The following is a 24484-nucleotide window of genomic DNA, read 5'->3' on the forward strand; positions in this document are numbered from 1 at the left end:
ATGGTGAAAATGGGTTGTACTGCCTTTAACACAAAGTTTAAAAGCAATAAACATCCTTTCAGCAGCCTTTCTCAAGAGCTCAATTTTAAGCTCAGAAACATTTCTTCTGTCCCTCAAATTGAACCAAGAATAAAATCCTTTTTTTTAACAAAATCTGCAGTCGTCTTCGGGTTCTAATATTGTCACTAGCTAGCTGTTGCTGGACCCATTTTATCATCTTCAAATTGAAATTTTGCGTACTAAATCAGAGTCTTTCCCGCTCTATATCTTTTCCTCCTGTTAGTCTAAAGGCAACCCAGCAAGCTGCTGCTGCCATCCAGAGGAGAAAATACTGCTGCAGGCCCCAAGAAGGCATTGTAGCAGTGTTAAGACTGTGATGACAAAAACAGCTACCATTTACTGTCTTCCCTGGGCATATTCTATATGTATTTCTATTCTGCAAGGTAGGTATTACCCACGTTTTTAAACCAAAAAATTAGAATTAAAAAAAAAAATTTTTTTTTTTTACCTCACCACGCGGCATGCAGGATCTTAGCTCCCCGACCAGGGATTGAACCCACGCCCTCTGCAGTGGAAGCACGGAGTCTTAACCACTGGGCAACCAGGGAAGTCCCAGAATTTAAAAATCTGTCCAGGGTCACCCAACAAGCAACGAATAACTGAATTCTGTTTTGAGTTTGATGTTTTCTCAGCAATGACAAGAATCAAAATAGAAGCATCTTGCATAAGGAAGCAAGGTGTTTGCAAATCCATCCTTTCAGCCAGAGTGCAGAATAGGCTGTGTTCCACCCTTTCTTGGAGGACGTCAGACCTAAGGGTCAGCATGTGGCTCCACGTGTACTTCTTGCTAGTTAAAGCTGTTACTGCTCTAGCATACAAATTATTTGTAGAGTGTGATAAAATGCAGAGTCTCATATCCAGAGATTCTGATTCAAGTGCTGGAGTAGGGCCCAGGAATCTACATTTTAAACAAGTACTCCAGGTGATTCTGGTTCAGGTGAGAAACTGCTCAGTCATTCTGGGTTGTGGTGTCTATAGGGGGCCTGAGAGAGTGGGTCATCTTGTTTCCCGAGGACTATCTGGGATGTGCACCATTTAATTTTTCAAAGAATTGGCTGTCAACAAAGAGATGGCATTCTAAACCTGGTGTTTGTCCTCAAGCCCATGGGGGCTTGAGGCTCCCTGGGTGGGAAACGGCCCTCTGTGAGATGGGCCTTGCATTCGTATCTCAAGATTCCATACATACAAAAGGTATTTCATGTTGTCTTAAGTGTGCCAACCACATTAATCAAGATGACCAGCTTCCCTTTGCAGCTCACACAGCCTCACCCACAGCTCCCTACTTGGCATTAGGCTGAATGGTTTATGCAGGTGAAATCACCGGACTGGGGCGGGTCTTGACTCACTGTCTGGCAAGGGCTACGGGTGGTCTGGCACGAAAGATTCTGCCCAGCAAAGGCAATGGTAATAAGCTAAACAACCAGATAGGTTCCACCCAGAATGCAAGGTGGCAGACGTGAGACCATTTATCACCATGCAGTAAGAGATGAGAACTTATAAGCAGAAGTCTGTGCCCTCAGTAAGGTTCCCCACTCCCTGTGGCATTGTCTAAGTGGGTACCTCCTGAGATTCCCTGCAGAAGTCACCGCTAAGCTCCCAGAGGACAATGATTCTCATTCTCTCTGAATTTTATAACATGAGCTTAGTGCCTGAAGGGGGGGAGTAAGTGCTCAGTACACATTAACTGAAAAACAACAACAGAAAGGCACTTCACACTTCAGCCCCATCTCAAATGCGAGGAAATGAATATTCAGTGACGTTTAGTAACTTGTTAGAGATCAAAGAGCTAAGCAACAGTGAAGCCAAAACTCTCCATTAAGAATATAACACCCAGCCAATAACTCACGTTCTTACTTCCGCAGCAAAAATCTTTTAAGCCATTTTCTCCACCCCCATTAACTATGTTGCCATAGTGCATATCTTCCTATTTCTAACCTCCCAACAGACCTTCCTGTCCCAGGTTTTACCTCCAAACTACCTTCACCCCATCACGAGTTAACTTACCAAAATGCAAATCTGTTGTCATGTCACTGTCTTGATTGTCTATTGCATACAAGACAAAGATCCAAATTCATATGGTCTTCAAGCCCTCCATGATCTGGTCTTCCAGTCTCATCTCCATCGTTCTATTCCATTTCTATCAATTCTTCCAGTTTCTTTAAAATACTGCTCTTTTCCTGTGTTTAACATGCCATTTGTTTCTCTTCCATGATCCACCATTAGCATTCTCCCAGCCAGCTATATATACACGAATGTAAGCATATAACTACCTCATACACTGAAGAAAGTGCAGAGCAAATTTATGGTTTAAAGAATGATAATACAATGCAATTGTGCTCCCACCACTTAGTTTAACAATGTTACCAACCCCTCTGTAAGAGAGTGTTCTTTTATGCCTCTGTTCCTCTGCACATGCTAGAATGTTCTTCCAGGCCTGCATAATGAACTCATCATTTGGAACCTCAGATTCAGCTGCCTCCTCTGGGAAGCCTCCATTGACTGCCTTGAGGGAGACTTAGTGCTTCCACTATACCTGCACTACGGCATTTGTAACAGTATTGCATTTGCTTATGCTTGCGTCCCCAGTAGACTGATCATACCAAATATTTATCTCTGAATCTCCAGCAATCAGCATAGTCTGGTTACACTGCAAGTGTTCGATAATTAGATGTTTACACAACCTGGTTTACCTGGGAGAGTCCTGTTTATGCCTGTTGCCCAGGAGTAATTAACATAAGTGCTTCCTTTTACTCATGAACAGGTCCAAATTTAACCAATTATCTGATCATGCTATCAATAAATGCTGAATGGATGAATTAATGATTGCAGGAAGATTTTAACTGATAGACTTTAGGTAGGAAAAGCTGATATGTAAAGATTTAAAAAAATTCAACAGCTGGCCACTGCACCTCCTTCTTCCTCCAGAAGTGCCTGACTCTCCTGGAGACAGAGAAGATGAGCCTGCACAGACCAGATGCTCAATAACCTTTACTGCACAAATACGTTGACGAATGTTACTATATCCTATTTAAGCAAATCTAGATGTAAAATGTGAACTTATAGTACAGATCAATGTGACAGAGATTATTACACATGGTGAGAACTAGATGGCAGACAAATTTAAAGAGCTGACTTTACTCCTGTTGAGAATCCAAAATGTAGATTAAATATTGCTGAAATGGTAACACAGTCAATGGGGACATATGATTTTGAAAATTTAATAGATGCACTTTTTAAAAGAACCTCTCTTCACTATATACACATACCAGTTAGTTGTACTCGCACTGAAGGAAAGATACAATCTCCATGAGTCTTGATATTATAAATAAAAATTTAATTTAAAGCTTCTTTTGTTATTCAAATAGAAAAGGCTGTTTTTAACTACTGTTAAGTGAAAAGCGAGGTAATTCATCTTTCCTTCCAACAGTGTCATCTTCTTTGAAAGTCAAAGCAATTCCTTGTAAATAAGGCTTTTAACAAATTACAAGTATGTAGTAGGTTCTTGTCCATCTTCTTCCTAACTACTTGTTGCACTATTGCATAGCAACAATTTTTTTTTTCTGTTTCTTCTTCGGTGGAAGTCTGAGAGTCTGAAATCTGCATTGGCTTGGTTGAGCCTGGGAATTTTTCTTGTACCAGGGGTGTAAATATCCATTGTAGAAATCAATAGCTTTCAGTGTTTTCTTGAGCATCACTGATTGAACACCAATCCAGCCATCCTAAAGGGCAAAAGACAAACAGTGAATACGCAGTACAGGCAAAACTGGTGGTAAATTTTAGTTCACAAAACTTTTATCATTGAAAAAAAAAACCAACAAATCTTTACTAAATGCTAGGCTGCAAATAGCACTAAGTAACATATATGTTTCTTTGACTCTAAAGTTTATTTACAAGGAATGATAACAAATGTATAGACCTATTTAAATCTATTTAAACACAGACTGGGCAGGATGAAAAGGAAAAGGTATGTTGTATTTGTGTGGTGCTTTACAGTTTTCAGAGTATGTCCACGTATCTTATTGTTACTGGTCGTCAAAATATAAGCACTCTAAAAAGTAGGCAGATCCAATATTATCCCCAGAGAAAACTGATTTTAGAAGAGAAAACTGATGCCCAGAGAGGGTTAGTGATTTGTCCAAGGTGATAACTGGTGGGACTCAAACTCACACGTTGAGACAACCCATTTGTTCTATGAGAGCAAACTGTGGATTGCAATATAGATGTATACAGGCCCAGACAGATGCACCCAGTGTTATTCCAGAATAAGTTGAAGAGAGATGAAGAGACGTTGCTATAGGCATTCTGTATCTACAGTTTGTATAGGTCAGATCAACCTATCACACATTTTAAATACTCTTTCTTGAGCATGGAACATCGCACATAAACACCACATGAAGGAAAATACTCAGGAAATGGAAGGAACATGGAACACTTCTCAGGACAATGCCATTGTCTTAAAAAACAGTAATGGTTCCAAAGTTATTTTAAATAATTAAGAAATCTCCTCTCTAATCACTGTTGAATAGTAAAAGCAAGTAGGATACATGCACTGTTGCAGTTCAGTGAGATACTTCGATACAACCATTTTTTTGTGATAGTCCTATTAACAAGATGACATTAAACTGGATTACTGAGAATATACAAGTTTCTTTTGAGAAAGAACTAAAATTACTGAACCTTCTTTCATTGTCTAAGTAATAATAACACCCTGGTAAAACTTCATTGCTTAAAAAAAATTATACTAGAGATTCTACTATTTCTTGAGAAGAAAATTAAACTGTCCATTGGCTTAATCTGATGGACAGGCAGTTGAGTGAAGTCCCAACTAAAAATGACAAATGATGCAAACTATAAACTCAGTAAAACAGGTGTGATAATGTGAAACTAAAGGAAAATGTACCTTGCAACAAACCAGCAGTATTTGTGACTGTTTGTGGTATATTACTGATCCTGGAATAACAGCCTGTCCTGTTAATTTTGGATCTAAAGAAAGCGGAGGGGTAAAGAGAGAGATGAGAGAATAAATAATTATGCAACTTCATGGTGCTTCTTAAAAAATCAAAAAACATTCTGAAAGACAGTACTAATATTGGAGAGTACACATTCTACTGATGTCCTGACTTTGTAATCCAAAACTTACGATAGAGCCATGGTGCTCTGTGTTATCCTGAACATGGAAAGGGAAGCTTTTCATGTATACAAGAAGCTATTAGTCCTTTATCCAGCTTCCCAGAGATCAACCTAAAATGCTGAATCTAGAAGTTTTGACCATTTGGAGGAAATAACTAGCTACCAGTGGAGAGAGATACAGGAGACTTAGGATCATCTAAGCTGGCCCTTCCATCCATGACCAAACAAGTCCCAATTCCTAGATTTCTGGGGGACTCTGACACCCTCTGAACTATACCAGCTCCCTCTGTGGCTCATATTCCTTTAGTGAACCAGGATGGGAGGGCACTGATGGGCCTCTGAATGGCCCAGGGTCATGAACTGCTACACCCTGGCCTAAGATTCTCAGGGAGGTGCCCAGAGAGTTCCGTTATGATATTCACCAGGATGAAATCAACCTAGTCACTCTGCATTTCCTGAAAACCTTAATACAAGAAATCACAGAGCTTAAGATGAGATAGTATAACACTGCTCTGCCTACGTCTCAGGTTCTTATGATGATTAGAAGAGAAAGTACACGTGAATGGACACTGAAAAGAATAAGACTATAAATGAATGTAAAGTATTACTGTTATCAAACTGAAATGAGCTAAAAGAATCCTTATTTTTAGTAAATGTGACCTACGGTAAAACAGACACATTTTCAAATAGACTATACTGAAAACATTTTCCATGTCACTATTCAAAAATAAGTACCAGTGAGGACTGAACTATTAACTTCTACCAAATCCAGAAGTTTAATGGTATTATTCATCCAGAGTGTCTGCAACGGAATCTGCAAATAAAATGAAAGAAGGATGATAAAGAAATATACTCAACCCCCAAACCCTTTTCAACTACTATTTTGTGTTAATCTGGTCTGACTTCTCTCCCAATTACAGGAAATTGGGAACTCAGTTTTTAAATCTTATGGAACAGAACATAACATGACCCCCTACATCAGTCTCCAGGATTTATAAGATCTTAAAACTAAACACTATTTTAAAATCAATGTTTACATCTTTATTAATATTTCTAGTTAAAAATAATGCTCATTATAAAAAGTACAAGCATTACAACAACTATGTTAAAAAAAATTAGAAAGTGAAAGTATTCTGTAGTCCCATCCCCGAGGTAACCACTGTTAATAGTTTGATGTGTATATCCTTGTATTTTTCCTACAAATATAATTATCACAAAAATCTAAAACATACTGTTTGATAAGGAAGTTTTTTTACTTAACCATAAACTGTGGACAAATTTTCATCAGTACACACCTATTTCACTCTTCTATCTGCTGCACAGTATCCCATTTTATAAAATATACCACAATTTATGCAACCAATGCCTTTATGATGGATATTTCAAAACATATTACAAAATTCCAAAATTCTTAAATGTGATAATAAATAGCCTAGTAGATATATCTTTGAGGACTTTTTATATTTCTGGAGAATAGTTGTTTTTTTTTAAGTGGACCACTTGGGTTAAAGAGCATCAACATTTACTGTTAAATTGCCTTGATAAGAGAAAAAATGGCAATCTATTGCTATTTACTATTAGTGAGGCTGAGGAGCAGTCCATATCTACTTGCACATTTTATTTATTTCTTAGGTGTATTTATGCCCTTTGCCCATTAAAAACAAACAAAAAAACCTGAGTTGTTCATCTTTCTTATTAATTTGTGAAAGGCTTTTATATTTTTAGGAAATAGCCCCTTAGTTCTCGGATGTATTATGAATATTTTTCTAGTCTGTTGACTTTTTAAAACAATTTGTTTATTTATTCATTTATTTATTGGCTGCATTGGGTCTTCATTGCTGAGCACAGGCTTTCTCTAGTTGCGGTGAGTGAGGGCTACTCTTTGTTGCAGTGTGTGGGCTTCTCATTGCGGTGGCTTCTTTTGTTGCGGAGCATGGGCTCTAGCCACGTGGGCTTTAGTAGTTGTGGTACACGGGGTCTAGAGCACAGGCTCAGTAGTTGTGGTGCACGGGCTTAGTTGCTCTGCAGCATATGGGATCTTCCCAGACTAGGAATCAAACCCGTGTCCCCTGCATTGGATTCTTAACCACTGTGCCACAAGGGAAGTCCCTAGTTTACTGAGTTTTAATATTGGGTAATTTTTTTTCCATGTATATGTTTTTCATTTTATGGAGTAATATTTATCAGTTTCTCATGACTTCACTGGTTCATGTGACGCTTTAAAAAGCCTACCCACATTTATCAAACATTACAAAATTATTCAACTGTGCTTTTTCCCAGTTCTTTATGGTCTCATTTTTTAAAAACACTTAGATCCTTGATCCATCTGGATTTCATTCTGATTTTAAAAGATGAAACTTGAGGGCTCCCCCTTCTAACAGCTAACCAGCTGTCCCAAAACTATTTATTGGATAATCCATCTTGCCTTTCAGTGTGAAATGCCACCTTTATTACATTTTGATTTAAATATTTAGGGTAACAGAAATTAGCACACACCAGGAAATAAGTTGTCTCAAATTTCTGAAGTAAATAAACTGATTTTCAGACGGTGGTTCAGTCTTCTATTTCATAGACAAGGAAAGTGAGGCCCAGAGAAATGCAGCTGTTTTCCCAAGTTTAGACACAGCTACTTAGTGGTAGAACCAAGGATCAGAATCTATGTTTTCTCATTCTCAGCTCAGTGCTCTTTTTATGACAACCTCTAAAGAGGACATTTAACTTTCAGAACAGTTAGGTTGCTTCAAAGATGTGAATGATCAAATCAGAGAATTAAATATATTTGAAGAAAAGTATTCACAACCTTACATGTGTCATATTTTGGTACAATATCCTCTTCTATACTTTTCTGACATTTTTCTTTCATCAGCTTCCAATAAAAGTTATGAAATGATTTTTATGTGTGTAACTTTTTTCTTTCCAAGAACTCAAAACACGTCTGAAACTTGCTTACTGATTGAAAAATGTTTATATTTAGTGAGAGCTATCAATATAAGTATAGAGTCAGAATATACAGTTCCTGTTCCTGAGGGGGTAAAGCTCATCTTCACTTTATCATCAGAGCACTGCAGAAAGGAAAGGGATGGTAGGAAAACAGTCATTTCTGTATCCACAGTCATTATTGTCAAAATCATATGTTGGCATGGCTTTAAATTCACAGTTTATCTCCTTTCATCTTGACAGTTGTGGACCTAGTCATTAACCCTATTTTACAGGTAAAAAAGCAGAAGCTCAGAGAAGGTAGATGATCTACCTCAGAAGATAAGGATCTTGCTCTTGGTTAATACATGGCAGATCCTCAGAAGATAAGGATCTTGCTCTTGGTTAATACATGGCAGCTCTAGGAATCAAATTTCACCTTCTGGTTCCAAAATAAGCACTTCTTCAGTTATACAATTTACTTAGGTCTTCTTTACTATTTATTTGCTCTATTAGTTTTGGTGGGGGGAATTCTTTATAATTTTCTATATATAAGATTACATCATCTGCAAATAGAGATAGTTTTACGTTGTTCCTTTTTTCTTGCCTAATAACCCTGGCTATAACCTCCAGTACAATGTTGAATAGAAGTGGTGAGAGTGGACATTTTTGTCTTGTTTCTGATCTTAGGGGTAACACCTTCAATCTTTCGCCATTTTTTTGGACTTTTAAAAAAATATTTATTTATTTTTGACTGTGTGGGGTTTTTGTTGCTGTGCATGAGCTTTCTCTAGTTGCGGCAAGCAGGGACTACTCTGCTGTGGTGCGCAGGCTTCTCATTGCCGTGGCTTCTCTTGTTGTGCAGCACAGGCTCTAGGTGCATGAGCTTGAACACTTGTAGCACATGGGCTCAGTAGTTGTGGCTCGTGGGCTCTACAGCGCAGACTCAGTAGTTGTGGTGCATGGGCTTAGTTGCTCCGCGGCATATGGGATCTTCCCAGGCCAGGGATTGAACCTGTGTCCCCTGCATTGCCAGGTGGATTCTTAACCACTGTGCCACCTGGGGAGTCCATCCTTCTCCATTAAATATGATATTAGCTTTGGATTTTTTGGTAGATATTCTTTATCAAGTTGAGGAAGTTCCCCTCTGTTCTTAGTTTGTTGAACACTTTTATCACGAAAAGGTAATGGATTTTTCAAATGCTTTTTCTGCATCTACTGAGATAATTACGTGGCTTTTGTCCTTTATTCTATCAATATGGTGTATTACATGGACTGATTTTTGTATGTTGAACCAACCTTGCATTCCTGGGCTACATCCCACTTGGTCATGGTGTATAATCCTTTTCTACGTGTTGCTTGATTCACTTTGCTAATGCTGTTAAGGATTTTCGCCTCTACGTGAATAAGGGCTATTGATTTGTAGTTTTCTTTTCTTGTAAAGTCTTTATCTGGTTTAGCTTATTTGACTTTCGTACTAGCTGCTCTCTCTGTCTGGAATCCTCTTTTTCCTGATCTTGGCATGACTTGCTCCTTATTGTCTTTCACAACTAGGCTTAAATGTCAGTTCAGAGTGGCCTTCCCCATCTAGATATCCAATCTAAAATAGCCACCAGTTAATCTATCATATTATATTTTAATTTTCATCAAAGAGCTTATTACACTATCTGATATTTTTCTTATTTGCTTATTTGTTTCCATCTTCCCACATCACCCCATCTCTAATTCTTAGAATGCCTGACACATAATAGGCTTTCAATAAATATTTTGTTTAATGAATGAATAATAGCAGATATCATTTAATGAGTACCTACTCAGATACTGCACTAGATGCTTTATATACACTACATCATTCTAATTTTCAAATGAACTAACTAAAGCTCAGAGATTAAATAACCTTCTCAAGTCTACAAAGCTGGAAGCAGCAGACAGAAGATGGAACCCAGCTCTGTCTGGCTCTAGTCAATGTTCCTTGCCCTATGCCATTCTCTTACAGTGGGAAAAGTACAGGGTTTGAAGTCAGGCAGATCTGGTTCAAAACCTGACTCTCACTAACTAGCAATGTGACCTTGAGTAACATTCAATAGCCATTCATTGAGTATCTTCTTTAAGCCTCAATTTCACCAACTTAAAATGGGATAATACCCACAACATGAGATTGCAATCCTCACTGAAGAACTTGGCATGCTACAGATATTCAATGGCAGTTCTCCATTTTAACCAACAAAGGTGGTCCATTAAAAACCTCACACTTAGGACTTCCCTGGTGGCTCAGTGGTTAAGAATCTGCCTGCCAATGCAGGGGACATGGGTTCAATCCCTGGTCTGGAAAGATCCCACAAGCCACAGAGCAACTAAGCCCGTGCACCACAACTACTTAGCCTGCTCTCTAGAGCCCATGAGCCACAACTACTGAAATCCGCATGCCTAGAGCCCGTGCTCCACAACAAGAGAAGCCACTACACTGAGAAGCCCACACACCACAACAAAGAGTAGCCCCCACTCGCTGCAACTAGGGAAAGCTCCTGCATAGCAACAAAGATCCAATGCAGTCACAAATAAATACATAAATACATTAAAGAAGTACATTAAAAAAAACAAACCTACACTTGGTAGACTGAGAATTCAAAGAACACAAGAGGTTATTAAAATGAAGGGAAAAAAATCTAATAAATTTGTCAAAGAACTGAGAATTTAATTCAGATATTTTAACAAGTTATTACAACTAGATTTTTTTTTTTCTTAAAAAAAAAGTTTATTCTTTTTATCTTTATGGGGAATTAATAGCTGACAACAATATCTAATTAATACTACCCATAATGGGCAATTTTAAGCTAAGAAGTTCTCCTTAGCTTTGAAACTTAAACTGAATTTTGAAATGTTAACCATGAATGTGTAATAACTGCTTTACTACAAAATTTATGTCACGTTTCCAATGTTACTCTTGCCTTGATGAAAATTACTGAAGGTCCTCCTTTATCATCAAAGCTCAAAGACATTTATGCCATGGCATATGGTAAGTAGATTTGAAAACTGTTTATCATCATGTGGTAAGTTATACAAGATTCCAGTTCAAGTTGATAGACAAAACATAAACTAGATTTAAAGTGCTGTATTAAAAAAAACCACACAGTTTGCATTTTGGGGTAACTGAAATGTAGAGACCTAACACTAAAAAGAATGAAAAACACATATAATTGATTATCATTCTGTAATTGTTCTGTTTAGCTCTTTTTACTCTAAGCATGTAGTCTTATTCAGAGAACGACAGTTAGCTGGTCAAATTTATGCTTAAGACATTTATCCATACTAAGCCAGAGGTTTCAGAGACGATAACACCAGTCAGTATTCTGAATTCTTTCAAATAGAAACATTTTCTCAGTACTACTCAAGTCACATCTCATTTATCTTCTTCCTTAAGAACTGCATAGGCTTGTTTTAAATAGTTTAAACACCTGTAATAAACTACAGTTTGCTAAGAGTAGAGGTACTCTGGTTAATGCTCAGAATGATGTGGCCAGAGGAAAAGCAAGCATTATTAAATATGAATGCAATCCCTACCAACAGAAATTGAACGTTTTCTTTTTCAATAAAAAAGTTAGTCCAAAAAAGGGTCTCATTTTATAAAGATTTATCATTTCCAAATCACAGTGAAAGGAACTTAAGTAATTTACCAATTTTGTTTTCTACTATGTGCCTTAAAGATACCTCACTAAAAACTGGCATCTGACACAACAGAATGACATATGCAGACTGTAATATTGTAGTGACAGTACTACTGAGGTTGATTGTTACAGACATTTAAACTCTGAGTATTAAATGGTTACATCCTAACTATTTATATAGAACATTGGTCCAATAACAAAAATAGAGAACAGCAGCTGAAAATTTATCTCATTCAATGTTCAGAGATAAATGGGTTAACCATTCTTTCCATTATTTTCTGCAGGTAAGTCCTTTTTTTTTTTCTTTTCGTATTTAAATCTGATGGCAACTGAATTCTGGCATTTTTCCAAGCTACTGTATGAAGAGGATGCTGAAGGCCATCACAATACAGCATACTGCAACATAAGGACTCTTCCGTTCACCAATTCTGGCACACTTCCAAAACATACCCAACAACCCAGTTTTATTTCTGTCCAGGAGGCTGGGTGCCAAGGATCGGATAATAAGCACAGGTACATATAAGCAGCAAGATTACAGTCAACAGACTCTGGAAATTGAAAATGGCAGACATAGTGAGGCCGGTGAAGCCCCAGCCTCATCACCCTTCTGGGCCCGGGGCGGACACAACTAGATTTTGTATGCAATATGTAGAAATCAAGGATTTAAGAATTCAGCTGTAAAAACTGGCTAAAGGCAGAAAGACATACTGGTAAAGCACTGGATTAGGAGTTAGAAGATTTAGGTTCATTATTTAGTGACTGGGCAGCTGAAGTTAGTCACTTCATTTTCATTCTCCTCATCTATGAAACAGGACAATAAAATTTAGTTATGGAAAATGGCAAAATACCTATTTTAAAGTACTTTGTGAATTCTAAGGCCCCTATGAAAACTTGAAGTTTAAAGAATATTTTAAAAAATGAATGTCATATAAACAAAAGAATTGAAACAGGGACTCAAACAGATATTTGTACACCCATGTTCACAGCAGCATTATTCATATTACCTAAAAGGTGGAAACAACTCAAACATCCATCAACAGACGAATGGATAAACAAAATGTGCTATATACATACAATGGAATATTATTCCAACTAAAAAAGGAATAACATTCTGATACATGGTACAACATGAATGAAACCTGAAAACATTATGCTAAGTGAGATAAGCCAGGCACAAAAGGATAAATACTGTATGATTCCACTTATATGAGGTACCTATAATAGGCAGATTCATAGAGAAAGGAAGTAGAATAGTGATTACCAGGGACTGTGGGGCAGGGGGGAATGGGGACTTGTTACTTAATGGGTATAGAGTTTCAGTCTGAGATGATGAAAAAGTTCTGGAGATGGATACTGGTGATGGTTGCACAACAATGTGAATGTACTTAATGCCATTGGACTATACACTTTAAAATGGTTTAAATGGTAAATTTTATGTTATATATATTTTACCACAATAAAAAGCAGTTATTTTTTAAAAAATGAATTTCAGGATCCTTAGGTTTTGTTTATGAGATTTATTCCTAAGTAAAAATATTTCAAAAGTAAATTATATACACACACACACAGTTAGGTAAAATGGCAATTTGACTTTCAACTTACTATATTTCCAATGGCACGATGAAGTCTGAATATTTGCTCTGAAGTTTGTTCCTCCCATTTTATACAGCTGGTGGCAGCAGAAATCTTAGGGGCTATAAGATAAAACCAATAGTAAGAATGAATATCAGGTCAATAACCATAAGTTGGTAATTACTGATATGTATGACAGCTACAAGAGAATTCATTATATTATTTTCTCAGCTTTTGATGTTTTAAATTTTCCATAATATAAAGTAAAATATATATATATACACACATAATAAATAAAAGTACTAGAAGAAAACATGGGTAAATTTCTTTACAATCTAGGAATAGAAAAAGTCCCTCTATGACTCAAAATCCAGAAGCAATTAAAGAATGATGAATGTGACTACAAAAAAATAAACTTTTGTAAGACAAAAAGAAATGCCATTCATCAAGCCAAAAAACAAATGACAAAGTGTTTGCAATTTATATCACAGTACTTTATATCTGTTTATATATATTCTATGAGAGATATATCTATGTAATAAATACAACTATTTACATATAATTACTATATATGTGTTACGTATATTTATATTTAGGAGTACTCTGTATCTATTATAGACATTTATTTATACCTATTACACAAAGTACTCCTAAAAACTGAGACAAAAAAGACCAAACACCAGATAGAAAAATGGGCAAAAGATACAATGGACCGTCTCAGAAAAAAAGAAATGCAAATAGTCCTTAAACATATGAAAAACTCCACAACCTTACTCAAGGAATAATGTAAATTAAAACTACTCCAAGACACAATTTCTTACCTATTAGATTAGGAGATAACATATGCATAAAGTTATTCATAGTGGCATTATTTGAAATAGCAAAAGATTAGAAACAATCCAAATGTCTACCAATAGGGGATCTATTGATTAGATTATGATTTACCCATACAAGTGAGAACTATACTGCCATAAAAAAGAACAGGAAAATTTCTTCTTATTGATAGGAAATGACCAGCAGGATACACCGTAAAGTGAAAAAAAGAAAGATGCAGAAGAGTGTATATTTTATGCCACCTTTTGTGGAAGAAAAAAGGAAAAATCAGTGTTAAGGCATGTGTTTTTGCTTATTTTCATAAAAGGAAACAACTGAAAGGCTAAATCAGAAACTACTAACTCTAGAGGGAGGGAAACAGGATTGGAAGAGATAGGAATGGGATGGAGTCAGACCTTTTCCAATAGTTTTAACTTTGAATCATGTAAATGTTTTATATATTCAAAAATAAGATTTAGTTGTAAAGAAGAAAAAGCAACCCTGAAAATTAAAAACAAACTAAAACAAAGAAACTTAACTATATATCAAACTAGATAACAAAACGACATGGAAAAAATAATTATCTCCAGTAAGTTGTGAACACAGTAGTCTGACTATATACCCTCAGTAGGATATATTTTAAGGACAAACAAACAAACAAACAAACAAACAAAAAACTGCATTAAAATCTTAACTCTTACTTGGTAGTTATACCTTTTGTAGTAATATTGGTGTTGTAATCTTAAAATTATTTTATGCACAGCAAATAAAAAACAGGTCAGCATTGATTTAAGAAAGATTTTCTATATGAGAGAAGATACCAGAAAAACCCTGTACTTTAAAATTTGAATCAGAAACAATATGAGCTCAAATATATTTTTTTAAGTCTTTATTGAATTTGTTACAATATTGTTTCTGTTTTATGTTTTGGTTTTTCGGAGGACGTGAGGTATGTGAGATCTTAGCTCCATGACCAGGGATCCAACCACACCCCTGCATTGGAAGATGAAGTCTTAACCACTGGACCACCAGGGAAGTCTGGAACTCAAATATCTCCCTCTACCCTCCTCCACTGACACCTCATTTGGAAACACATCATTGTATTAGATGGTTTCTAAATACTATCCCTCCCTGCCCCAACTAAAATGAACAAGGGAGAGGTGGCTGATTCCAATGTGGGAAAGAGAATTTACAAGGTGAGCCTGGGACATCTTGTGATAGAAACAAGAAAGCACTCAAAAACTAGTTGGGGGTGGGGGGATGTCAAAAGGATGGAGGAGCCACTTTAAGAGGCTACCACTGGCCAAATTTGGGACAACTTGAGCAGCACAAAGCATTATGAATGTAATTAACTATAAAACACAGTAAATAAAAATCCACAAGTCAAATGACAAAAAAACTCACTTGTCACCATAATTGAAGGCGATTATGGCACCAACTCCCTATTTTAAAAATTGATAATTAGAGAAAGAATGAAGCATCTATCCTGCCATTTTAGGATGAATTACAATTCACCCCCAGTTAATGAGGAAAAGCTCTTCTTTACAGAACAATGCCAACTATTAAATATAAAAGGAATTGGAAAATCACCATTTTGATTTTCACTGAAATAATTTATTCAGGGAAGGAGCATCATTCCATGCTAAAATTGTTATGTGAAAGGGTAGTAGGGAACCAGATATTTGCATGGTACCAAAGTATTACCCCACGGATTACTTGCCATTTGCAAAAGGAGAAACACATCTTTACACTGGAAAGATCTGCTGGTCACCACCTCCACCAAGTGATCAAACTTAGCTTTACCAGCCTTGATGCAACCTGGTATTATGGCTTACCGATATGACTTGCTAAGACTGTAGGGGACAAAAGCAGAGACTTCTCTGAGCATGTCCTTTAAACAGTTTTAACTTTTGAGTCATGTAAATGTCTTAAATAGTTAAGAAATAAAATTAAATCATAAATAAAAATAAAAAGCAACCCTTAAGGTTAAAAACAAACTGAAAGAAATATCACTGGAACACAATATCATCTATGAAATACTCCTTCCACAAACTTTAAGCCTGAATCTAATCAAGCCTTTAGAACTCCCGATTTACAGGAACTTTAAGGCTAGAAAAACAGTCTAAACAACACTGGCAGGAAACAGTCAATTGGCCCGGTCTCTTCAAAAAGTTAATGACATGGAGGGAAAAAAATAGGGGAGGAATTACTCTGATACTAAAGAGACATATGACTAATTATAACTGGATCCTAGTTTGAAAAAATACACAGCTATAAAATATGTTTTTAGACAGTTAGAAAAATTTAAATATGGACTGGCTATTCGATGCTATTAGAGAACTGTCATTTTTCCTAGGAGATGCATGTTGAAATATTTAGGGATGAAAAGTCATGATGCATACTTTCAAATGGTATAGCAGAAATTAAAATATATATACTACGGACTTCCTAGGTGGCGCAGTGGTTAAGAATCCGCCTGACAATGCAGAGGTCACGGGTTCGATCCCAGCTCCAGGAAGATCCCACATGCCACGGAGCAACTAAGCCCGTGTGCCAAAAAAAAAAAAAAAAAAAAAAAAAAAAAAAAAAAAATATATATATACTACATAAACACATACACATATATATAAAGAAAATATGGCCAAACATTAATAATTGTTGACTCTGGGTTAAACAGGTGTTCACTGTCTTTCAACCTACCTTTGTAAGCTGACACTCAATCTTTAGTCAAAATTAAGAGAAACTTGAAAGTGAGGAAGTCACAGTGTTCAGATATCAACACAACAAACAAAACCTTAGGAAAGATGGAAGAGTCTCTGCCCTCTGCACTTACCATGTGTCACCCCCTCAGCTGGCTGCTGCCTTCCACTGTTCAAACTTTCAGGCAAATTTTTCAAAACCGAAACAAGCTAAAAAAAGGAGAGTAAGATATTCAAGATGAAAAGCACAAGAACAGAAATACAGTACCATGAAATTATAGCTTTAAGAGCTGTGTGGCAGGATAAGGCAGTAAATTGGCTTAAGCTGTGAAGATCTGTCTACTTGGTGGAGTTTCAGCGGAGATGATGCTCTCTGTAGAATACAGGTCATTGATTTCCTTCAAGAGAATGCTGAGCCTTGACTGGCTGTCAGAACAGCCTGTACTCAGCTATCCACACTCTCACTCTGCAGGAAGGAAGGCACAGAGACTTAAAGATTAAGAGAATGTACTCTGGAGTCACATAGTTCTGGGTTCAAATCCCAGTTCCACCACCTGCTAGCTGTGTCACTGTGGAAAAGTTATTTTACTTGTCCTTGGCCTTCAATGTCATCATCTATAAAATGGTTGAAAGCAATAGCTACCTCAAAGGTTTGTTGGGAAGGTAAAAAAATATAAGTCTATAAAAGTATCTAAAACAGTCCTGGCACACAAGCCAATGCTCAGTAAATGACAGACACTAGTATTAGTACAACATTTCCGAGTTGAGTGCCTAGAATGGGAAGCGCCATCTACACAGCTGGGGGAAAAGCTTCCCTCTATAGAAAATTTAGTTCAGATGAAAACCATTAATTGGGTCATTAAGCATTTACTCAGAGCCTATTGTATGCAGACTCAATGAAAAAGTCACAGAGTTCATTTACAGCTAGGGGGTCAGCAGAATTCCAATGCATATGGATGCAAATGACTGGAACACAGGCACATCAGTGGGAGGAAAGCTATGACTTAGGAAATGCTGTTGGTTCAATTGGACAGGGGCAAATGGTTTGTCTATGAGACTAAGGACAGTGAAATTGGGCAGAAGAGTCTAAAAGCCTCACTGTGAAATGTAACAGACCACATAAAATCACATATTTCATTCAAAAGCCTTGATTAAGTACCTCCTCTGTGTAAATTCTCAAAGACTAACGTAAGATCACAAAAGCCAAGCTAATTTTTAGGAAGCCAGGGATAGAAATCACTTTTAAAAAGAAGCTTAAAATTACATATCATAAAATTGTTCTTTTCATCATAACCACTTAGGAAACAAGCAGGGGAATATTGGAAAACTGTACCATGTTGGCACCCAGTCTTGACAGCACTGCTTCCAATTCCTTTGAGGTGCTCTCGGGTGGCACAGGAACCGTTTCCTGTTTGAGAATTGGACCTACATCAAACCTACCAAAAAATCAAAAGCAAATAGCAACATGATTACTGACTATTTCTTAAGATCAACATGTTTGTCTACATGAATGTTTACATACCACAAGGAGTTTTGTTTGTTTGTTCCACTGGGTTTTTTGTGTGGTTTTTTTTTAATGCCACGCAGTGTGGCTTGCGAGATCTTAGTTCCCTGACCAGAGATCGAATCTGGGCCCCCTGCGGTGGAAGCGCAGAGTCCTAACCATTGTACCACCAGGAAATTCCCCCACAAGGATAGTTTAACTATGGCCATGAATGTGACTGTCAGCCATTGGCAAGGGAGAAATGTCAGTCTGAAAGAAGGGAGAGCAACATTAGCATGTTCCTAATATCACTTTAGTCTATCAACTAGATAGTTTAAGTCCATTAACTTCTCACCGTTTTCTGCATTTTCATCTGCTTTATTCTTTTTCTTTTTTTTTAAAATTTATTTATTTATTTTATTGGCTGTGTTGGGTCATTTTTGCTGTGCGCGGGCTTTCTTTTTAGTTGTGGTGAGTGGGGGCTACTCTTCATTGTAGTGTGCGGGCTCCTCATTGCAGAGCATGGGCTCTAGGCACGTGGGCTTCAGTAGTTGCAGCACATGGGCTCAATAGTTGTGGCTCACAGGCTCTAAAGTGCAGGCTCAGTAGTTGTGGCGCACGGGCTTAGTTGCTCTGTGGCATGTGGGATCTTCCTGGAGCAGGGCTCAAACCCGTGTCCCCTGCACTGGCAGGCCGATTCTCAACCACTGCGCCACCTAGGAAGCTCCTGCTTTATTCTTAAGTACCATTTTCTGGTCATTTATGGAAATAATACTTGAGCTTGATGAAATTAAATTCTAATATAGTCATTTTACTAAACTATTAAAATTTTAAAAATTAAAATCCATAAAATTAAAAAAAAAAAAAAGAAAGAAGGGAGAGCAAAATCTGGCCTATATTTAGATTTTAGGTTTATTTTTTTCCCAACGGAAAAAAGATGCATATCAGGGATCTAACTGCAATTTCAATAATTCTATCATTAGTAGTAAATAGTACAAGAAAAAAAATCTCTATTTCTACAGTGAAAGCAGAGAGCAAAGAATTTATTTTCCGAGGAAGTACAATCAAGGAATTTAAAATCATTCCTTTCTATGTTTCCTTTCTCCAAGGACAAGAGTTTTGCCTGAATTATAATCAATAGTGATTATAAGTAGGTGCAAGTGTATCTGCATTTCCACAAGTCTTATATTCAATATTTTACATCAAGCTCTGCAAATACATTGGCCATCAGCTTTTATTAGAAATAGTTTAATGTTTTAAATACTTAACTTTGTGGTCTGTTAACAATTTTTAACCTATGAACTTTAATAAAATGCTTATTATGAAAAGTAACAAACATTCCCAAAACAAAGTGAACAGTCTAAGGAATCCCCATATACACATCACCCAGGTTTGAGAATTACCAAAGTTTTGCCACTCTTGTTTCACCTGTTACTCCCCTCTTTTTTTTTTTTTTTTTTTTAAGTAAGTTAAAGCAAATCCCAGATATTGACTTGGTCTTGTGAACCTGTGAATTTTTCTTTTCTATGCGGATGTTAGGTGATAACAGGCAGAGGCTTAATACACTCCTGAAACAATTTAAAATAGTTGTTTCTGAGATTGTAGGTATGATTTAAAAAATTAAACAGTTAAGACAATTATATAACACACTGATATACAACATATTCTTACTTCAGGTTCCAAAAAATTTTTGACTATAGAAACCAAAGTCAGCAGAAGAGATTCAAAACAACTAACATACAAGAATTCATCTCTCTTTTACACACTGTCATTTATAGAAATAGTTGTTAATAATTTATTTCAATTAACAAGTTTAAAAAGACACTGTAAATACCAAAACACATGTGGTTTATATCAGAAACCAGAAAAAAACAGAAGGGGAAAGCACCCAGGAGTTAGAGAAATATTAATTAGCATCCACCCATCCGCCTCCACTCCCCCCCAGGCAGGCTGATACCAAAATTCAAAATCACAGAAAGTCTCAAGAAAAGAAAATATACTCTACCTTTTAGGTCTAATTTGCATGATCGTTACTCCAGCAACTGTGTCTCCGTGAAGGACGGTATGGATTATAGGGGCTGGACCACGCCACCTCGGGAGGCAACTGGGATGGACATTCAAGATGCCACTGAATTAGAAACGGCAGAAATTAGCATGCAAGTGGGCAGACATTTAGTTTACTGCTACCTAAACTAATATGCTACTTTTCATCATTAAACTTTCCCAGAAATTTTGAAAAACAGTTCAATCTAGTCTGATATTAACTGAAGCAGGAGTCAGAGCGAAGTTCAATCTCTTACCATAAGAGACCAATGAAACAATTAAAAACAGACCAAGAACAACTATTCTTTGCTCTAAAGATGTTCCACAACAGCTCGCAATGTCTGGGAGTTTTTAAATAAAAACAAAAAATGCATTTTTTACTATGAGAAGAACCACTCAGACCCAATCGGGCATCTCATGGATGATGTGAATTGTAGTTGAGCTACATAATTACCTTCACTTCACTTAGTTTGCATACAGAGTTCCTAAAACAAGCTTCCTAAATCTCCACTGGGGAAAAAAAAATCCCCATTGAACGATTTATTCACCTTTGCCATTTATCCCTATACACCTTTCACCCATTAATGAGCAATTTTAATAGTTAACTAATCTGTCATTAGTTTAATGATGTCTCCATCACCATGAGTACACATGTGCAAGTGTGTATGTGTGTGTGTGCCTATATGTATATGACTCATATTCTAAATTCCACTGTTCAGCCCAGTCTCATTCATGCAACAAATATTTACTGAGCACAATCCATGGTCTGGCACTAAGTGCTGGGGATATAAGCAACAGTGAACCACACAGAAAAAAAAATTCGGCCCTCACAGGCCAATACAAGGACGTGACTTTTATTCTCAGTGAGATGGAAAACCACCAGAGAATTTTGAGCAGAGTGACATGATCCGACTTACGTTTTAAAAGGATCACTTTGGAGTTGGGTGGTAAAAGTCTGAGGGGCCAAAGACTGAAGTGGAGACCACTTAGGAGGCTACTGCAGTATGACAGCCAAGAGTGGTGGCAGCAGAAGTGATGAGAAACAGTCATTCCAGACAGATCTCAAGGCAGAGCCAACAGGGTTTCCTGATGGACTGGATGCATGCTGTGAGATAAGGAATTAAGAACACCACCAAGGCTTTGGGTGCAAGCAAATAGAAGGCTGGAGTTGCCATGTACTGAGATGAAGATTTGGGGAAGGAGCAGGTTTTGGGGAGAAAGTTCAGGACTGTTGTTTTGGACATTTTACATGTAAGGTGCCTATCAGACACCCAAGCAGGGCTGTGGAGGAGGCGGTAGGTACCAGGGGCCTGGAGTTGAGGGAGAGATCTGAACTGGAGGGACAAATTTGGGGGTTGCCGGCATATATATGGAATTTAAATGAGGGTGGGTGAGAGCCCACTGACAGTGATAAAGAGCGTCATACATTTTAACAATTTGTGCCACTAATAAAATCTTTTAAGAGAAAATACTAAAGAAAGCAGAATTAGAGTTCAAGTTATTGCACTTTAGATACCAGGTCCATATATAAAGACAGGTCTCTACACTGTATTTCCTTACAAATAAAACTTACTAGGGAAATTTAAGAATAAGAGCCTCACTCAAAAGTCGGCCAAATGAAGCTACCACTCCGACATCATATTCTCCAGATCCCGCATCTGGCCACTCGTACACTGGAAGCTGAGATTGGACAGCATATTGCTTCACCGGCAGTCCTTTTGGTGATGGGGAGGGCACTGTGACCACCTCCAACTTTTCAATTAACTCTTCCTCTTTGTTCTCCCTAAGTTGGAAAGATTAGAAGAAAATGTGACAGTGTTAAGACAATGACGGGAAGCTAAACTTTTCACACATTTCTAAGGCATTTTTTATGATTAAATTCACAAAGCATTTAAGGGTAAATGATTAAAACTAGTGCAACTGAGAGACTATAGTTTTATTTTTTATTTAATTTTAATTGTTTTAAATTTAAAGAGCCACAAGCGGCTACTGGCTACTGTTTGGACTGCTATGGTTGTAGAAACTTCCTGTGTATACAGGACAGACATTTTACACAACCGTAATTTTATATATACTGTCCTGCATTTTGTTTTTTTTTCTTAATGCTATGTACGTTATTGTGTGAGTCTTTTTCAAAAATGGGTTAAATATACATTTGCTTGTATATGCATCAAACATTTCTAGAAAAAGAAACTGAAAACAGTGGCTATCTTTGAAGTGAAGAACTGGGAATGGGAGAAAGAGATGGAAGGAACTGACTTTTCATTGTATATCTTTTGAATTTTTTTTTTATTATAACCACGTTATTCAAACAATAAATACTTAAAAATATTTACATATATACACACCATGGGCATCATTCCATGACACTATATGTAGCACTACCTTATTTTTTTACCTGCTGCATTGTATTCCAGTGCCTGGGGCTGTTCATTTACTTATTTAGCAGGTACTGCATCATATGTTGAGGAGTTATGAGAAAAAGAATAGACAGAAGGGCCCAAAAGAAAAAGTGCAGGAGTGCTGGAGCTGCCAAGTGAAGCATCAGCAGAAGCGTTCAGGATACATGCAGTGAGAGATGCAGGAGGCCATACAGGGAAAGTAGCATGTAGAGAGTGCATTGCAGAGGGTGTGCAAAGGGAACATGCGTGAAGGAAGAGTTTCAGGGTGTTACAGAGGGGAGTGTGTGAAGGGGGGAATACGAGGGGATTCATTAAAGAATCAATATGAGGGTCTGCTGGGAAGTATTTGTAGAGAAGACTTGATGGAGGGAGATGACAGAAATGAGTGTGGGGGTGCATCAGGAAAAAACGGAGTGGGGAAATAAAAAATGGAGGCTGGGGGAAAGGAGACAGAGCAGTATATATGGGTATAGCCGCCATATACTATGAACTTTCAGGACAGGCTGGATCTCAATTTTTTTTTCCCCAGGAAACACAATTTGTTAAATTTTAGAAATACTAAATGTATACCTGAAAGTTCTGATTTATAAATTTATTCATTGGAAAACAGTTCGTTTTTGGACTATGTCTTCATTTCAGTCCCAGAAAACTGGATCCGGCTGTATACAGGGAGGAGATGGGGAGCGAAGGCGTGAGGCAAGCGTGTGCAGAGGGATGCCTGTGCCTGGGAAGAAGCCCAAAGGATTAGAGGGTACAAATCAGGTGAGTAGGAGGGCGCAGGAGGAAGTAGAAAGGGGAGGTCTTTGAAGTCAGACCCCGTTTTAAGTCCCAACCGGCTCAGCTGATGACCTTGGGCAATCTCTTAACCTCTCTGAGCTACGGTTTACACGCAAAACGGGCAGGGAGGTGGTGGGACTGGACGGAGGTGATGCCTGTAAAGCAGCCAGCGCGGCCTTGGCACCGCGGGGCGCCCGGTGGAGCTCAGAGCGCGGAAAGAGTGGGGCGTATAGACCGGCCAGGACCAGGCTGGCGCCCCGGGGCTGACCCAGCAGGGGTGGCGCACCTTCCGGTCGACCCGAGACGCCAAGACCGGGGCCCACACTCCTCCGGCGCAGCTGCGTTCCCTGACGAGGAGTCCAAACCCTCGAGGCCTGCCGCAGAGGCTCCACAGCCGCGCCCTCGACACCCGGGCCTCCCAATCCCCGGCCCAGGTACCTGGCGGCGTGCAGCGCCCTCAGCGTTTCGCAGGCGAACTGGTCAGTGCCGAAGAAGAGCACCCGCCAGGGCGGCTTCTCGCGGACTCGAGTGCCTCGGCCGTCCTCCCCCCCGGAGCACCCGCTCAGTCCGACCAGAGCTCGCCACCGAGGGCTCGGCCTCCAGCCCGCGCCGCCGGCCCCTGGCAGCGGCCCCCAGCAGCTCCGCACCAGAGGCCTCATTGCCTCCGCGGGCAGCCTACACTGCGCAGGCGCATGGAGGTGGAGGCGGGCGCTAGGCCGGAGGGGCGGGGCCGGGGAGGAAACCCGATGGGCAAGGTCTTTCAGCGACTGGGGCGGGGCCTGCCCGATTGGAGGCGTGGCAGATGAAGGGATTTGCCGGTTCAAGCGTCTCCGTGACTTTTGCTGGGTTTCCCTCCACGATGTAACCAATCTCCCCAAACAACTCTTTCGGAAACAAATCATATGTGTTTTCAGACAACGAAAT

General features: G+C 38.3%; 1 protein-coding gene and 1 pseudogene across 2 annotated transcripts; both read right to left on the bottom strand.

Annotated features, from left to right (window-relative positions):
* Nucleotides 1–3377: 3377 nt before the first annotated feature.
* Nucleotides 3378–24236, bottom strand: MTFMT (mitochondrial methionyl-tRNA formyltransferase). Of its 2 annotated transcripts, XM_057722829.1 has the most exons (9): nt 23999–24236; nt 21955–22164; nt 20344–20466; nt 18189–18291; nt 16990–17065; nt 13374–13465; nt 5926–6004; nt 4961–5043; nt 3378–3779 (listed from the first exon to the last, which is right to left on the bottom strand). In XM_057722829.1, exons 1-9 carry the CDS (start codon nt 24217–24219, stop codon nt 3594–3596), a joined length of 1173 nt encoding a protein of 390 aa, XP_057578812.1. In that variant the 5' UTR covers nt 24220–24236; the 3' UTR covers nt 3378–3593. The 2 variants fall into 2 exon arrangements, with proteins under 2 accessions (XP_057578812.1, XP_057578813.1); XM_057722830.1 differs by lacking the exon at nt 4961–5043 and having other exon boundaries at nt 3649–3779; nt 23999–24233.
* LOC130845519 (protein kish-A-like) lies at nt 6011–13359 on the bottom strand (annotated as a pseudogene).
* Nucleotides 24237–24484: the final 248 nt, after the last annotated feature.

This window comes from Hippopotamus amphibius, chromosome 2 (genome assembly GCF_030028045.1).
Source record: "Hippopotamus amphibius kiboko isolate mHipAmp2 chromosome 2, mHipAmp2.hap2, whole genome shotgun sequence".
Lineage (NCBI taxonomy): Eukaryota > Metazoa > Chordata > Mammalia > Artiodactyla > Hippopotamidae > Hippopotamus > Hippopotamus amphibius.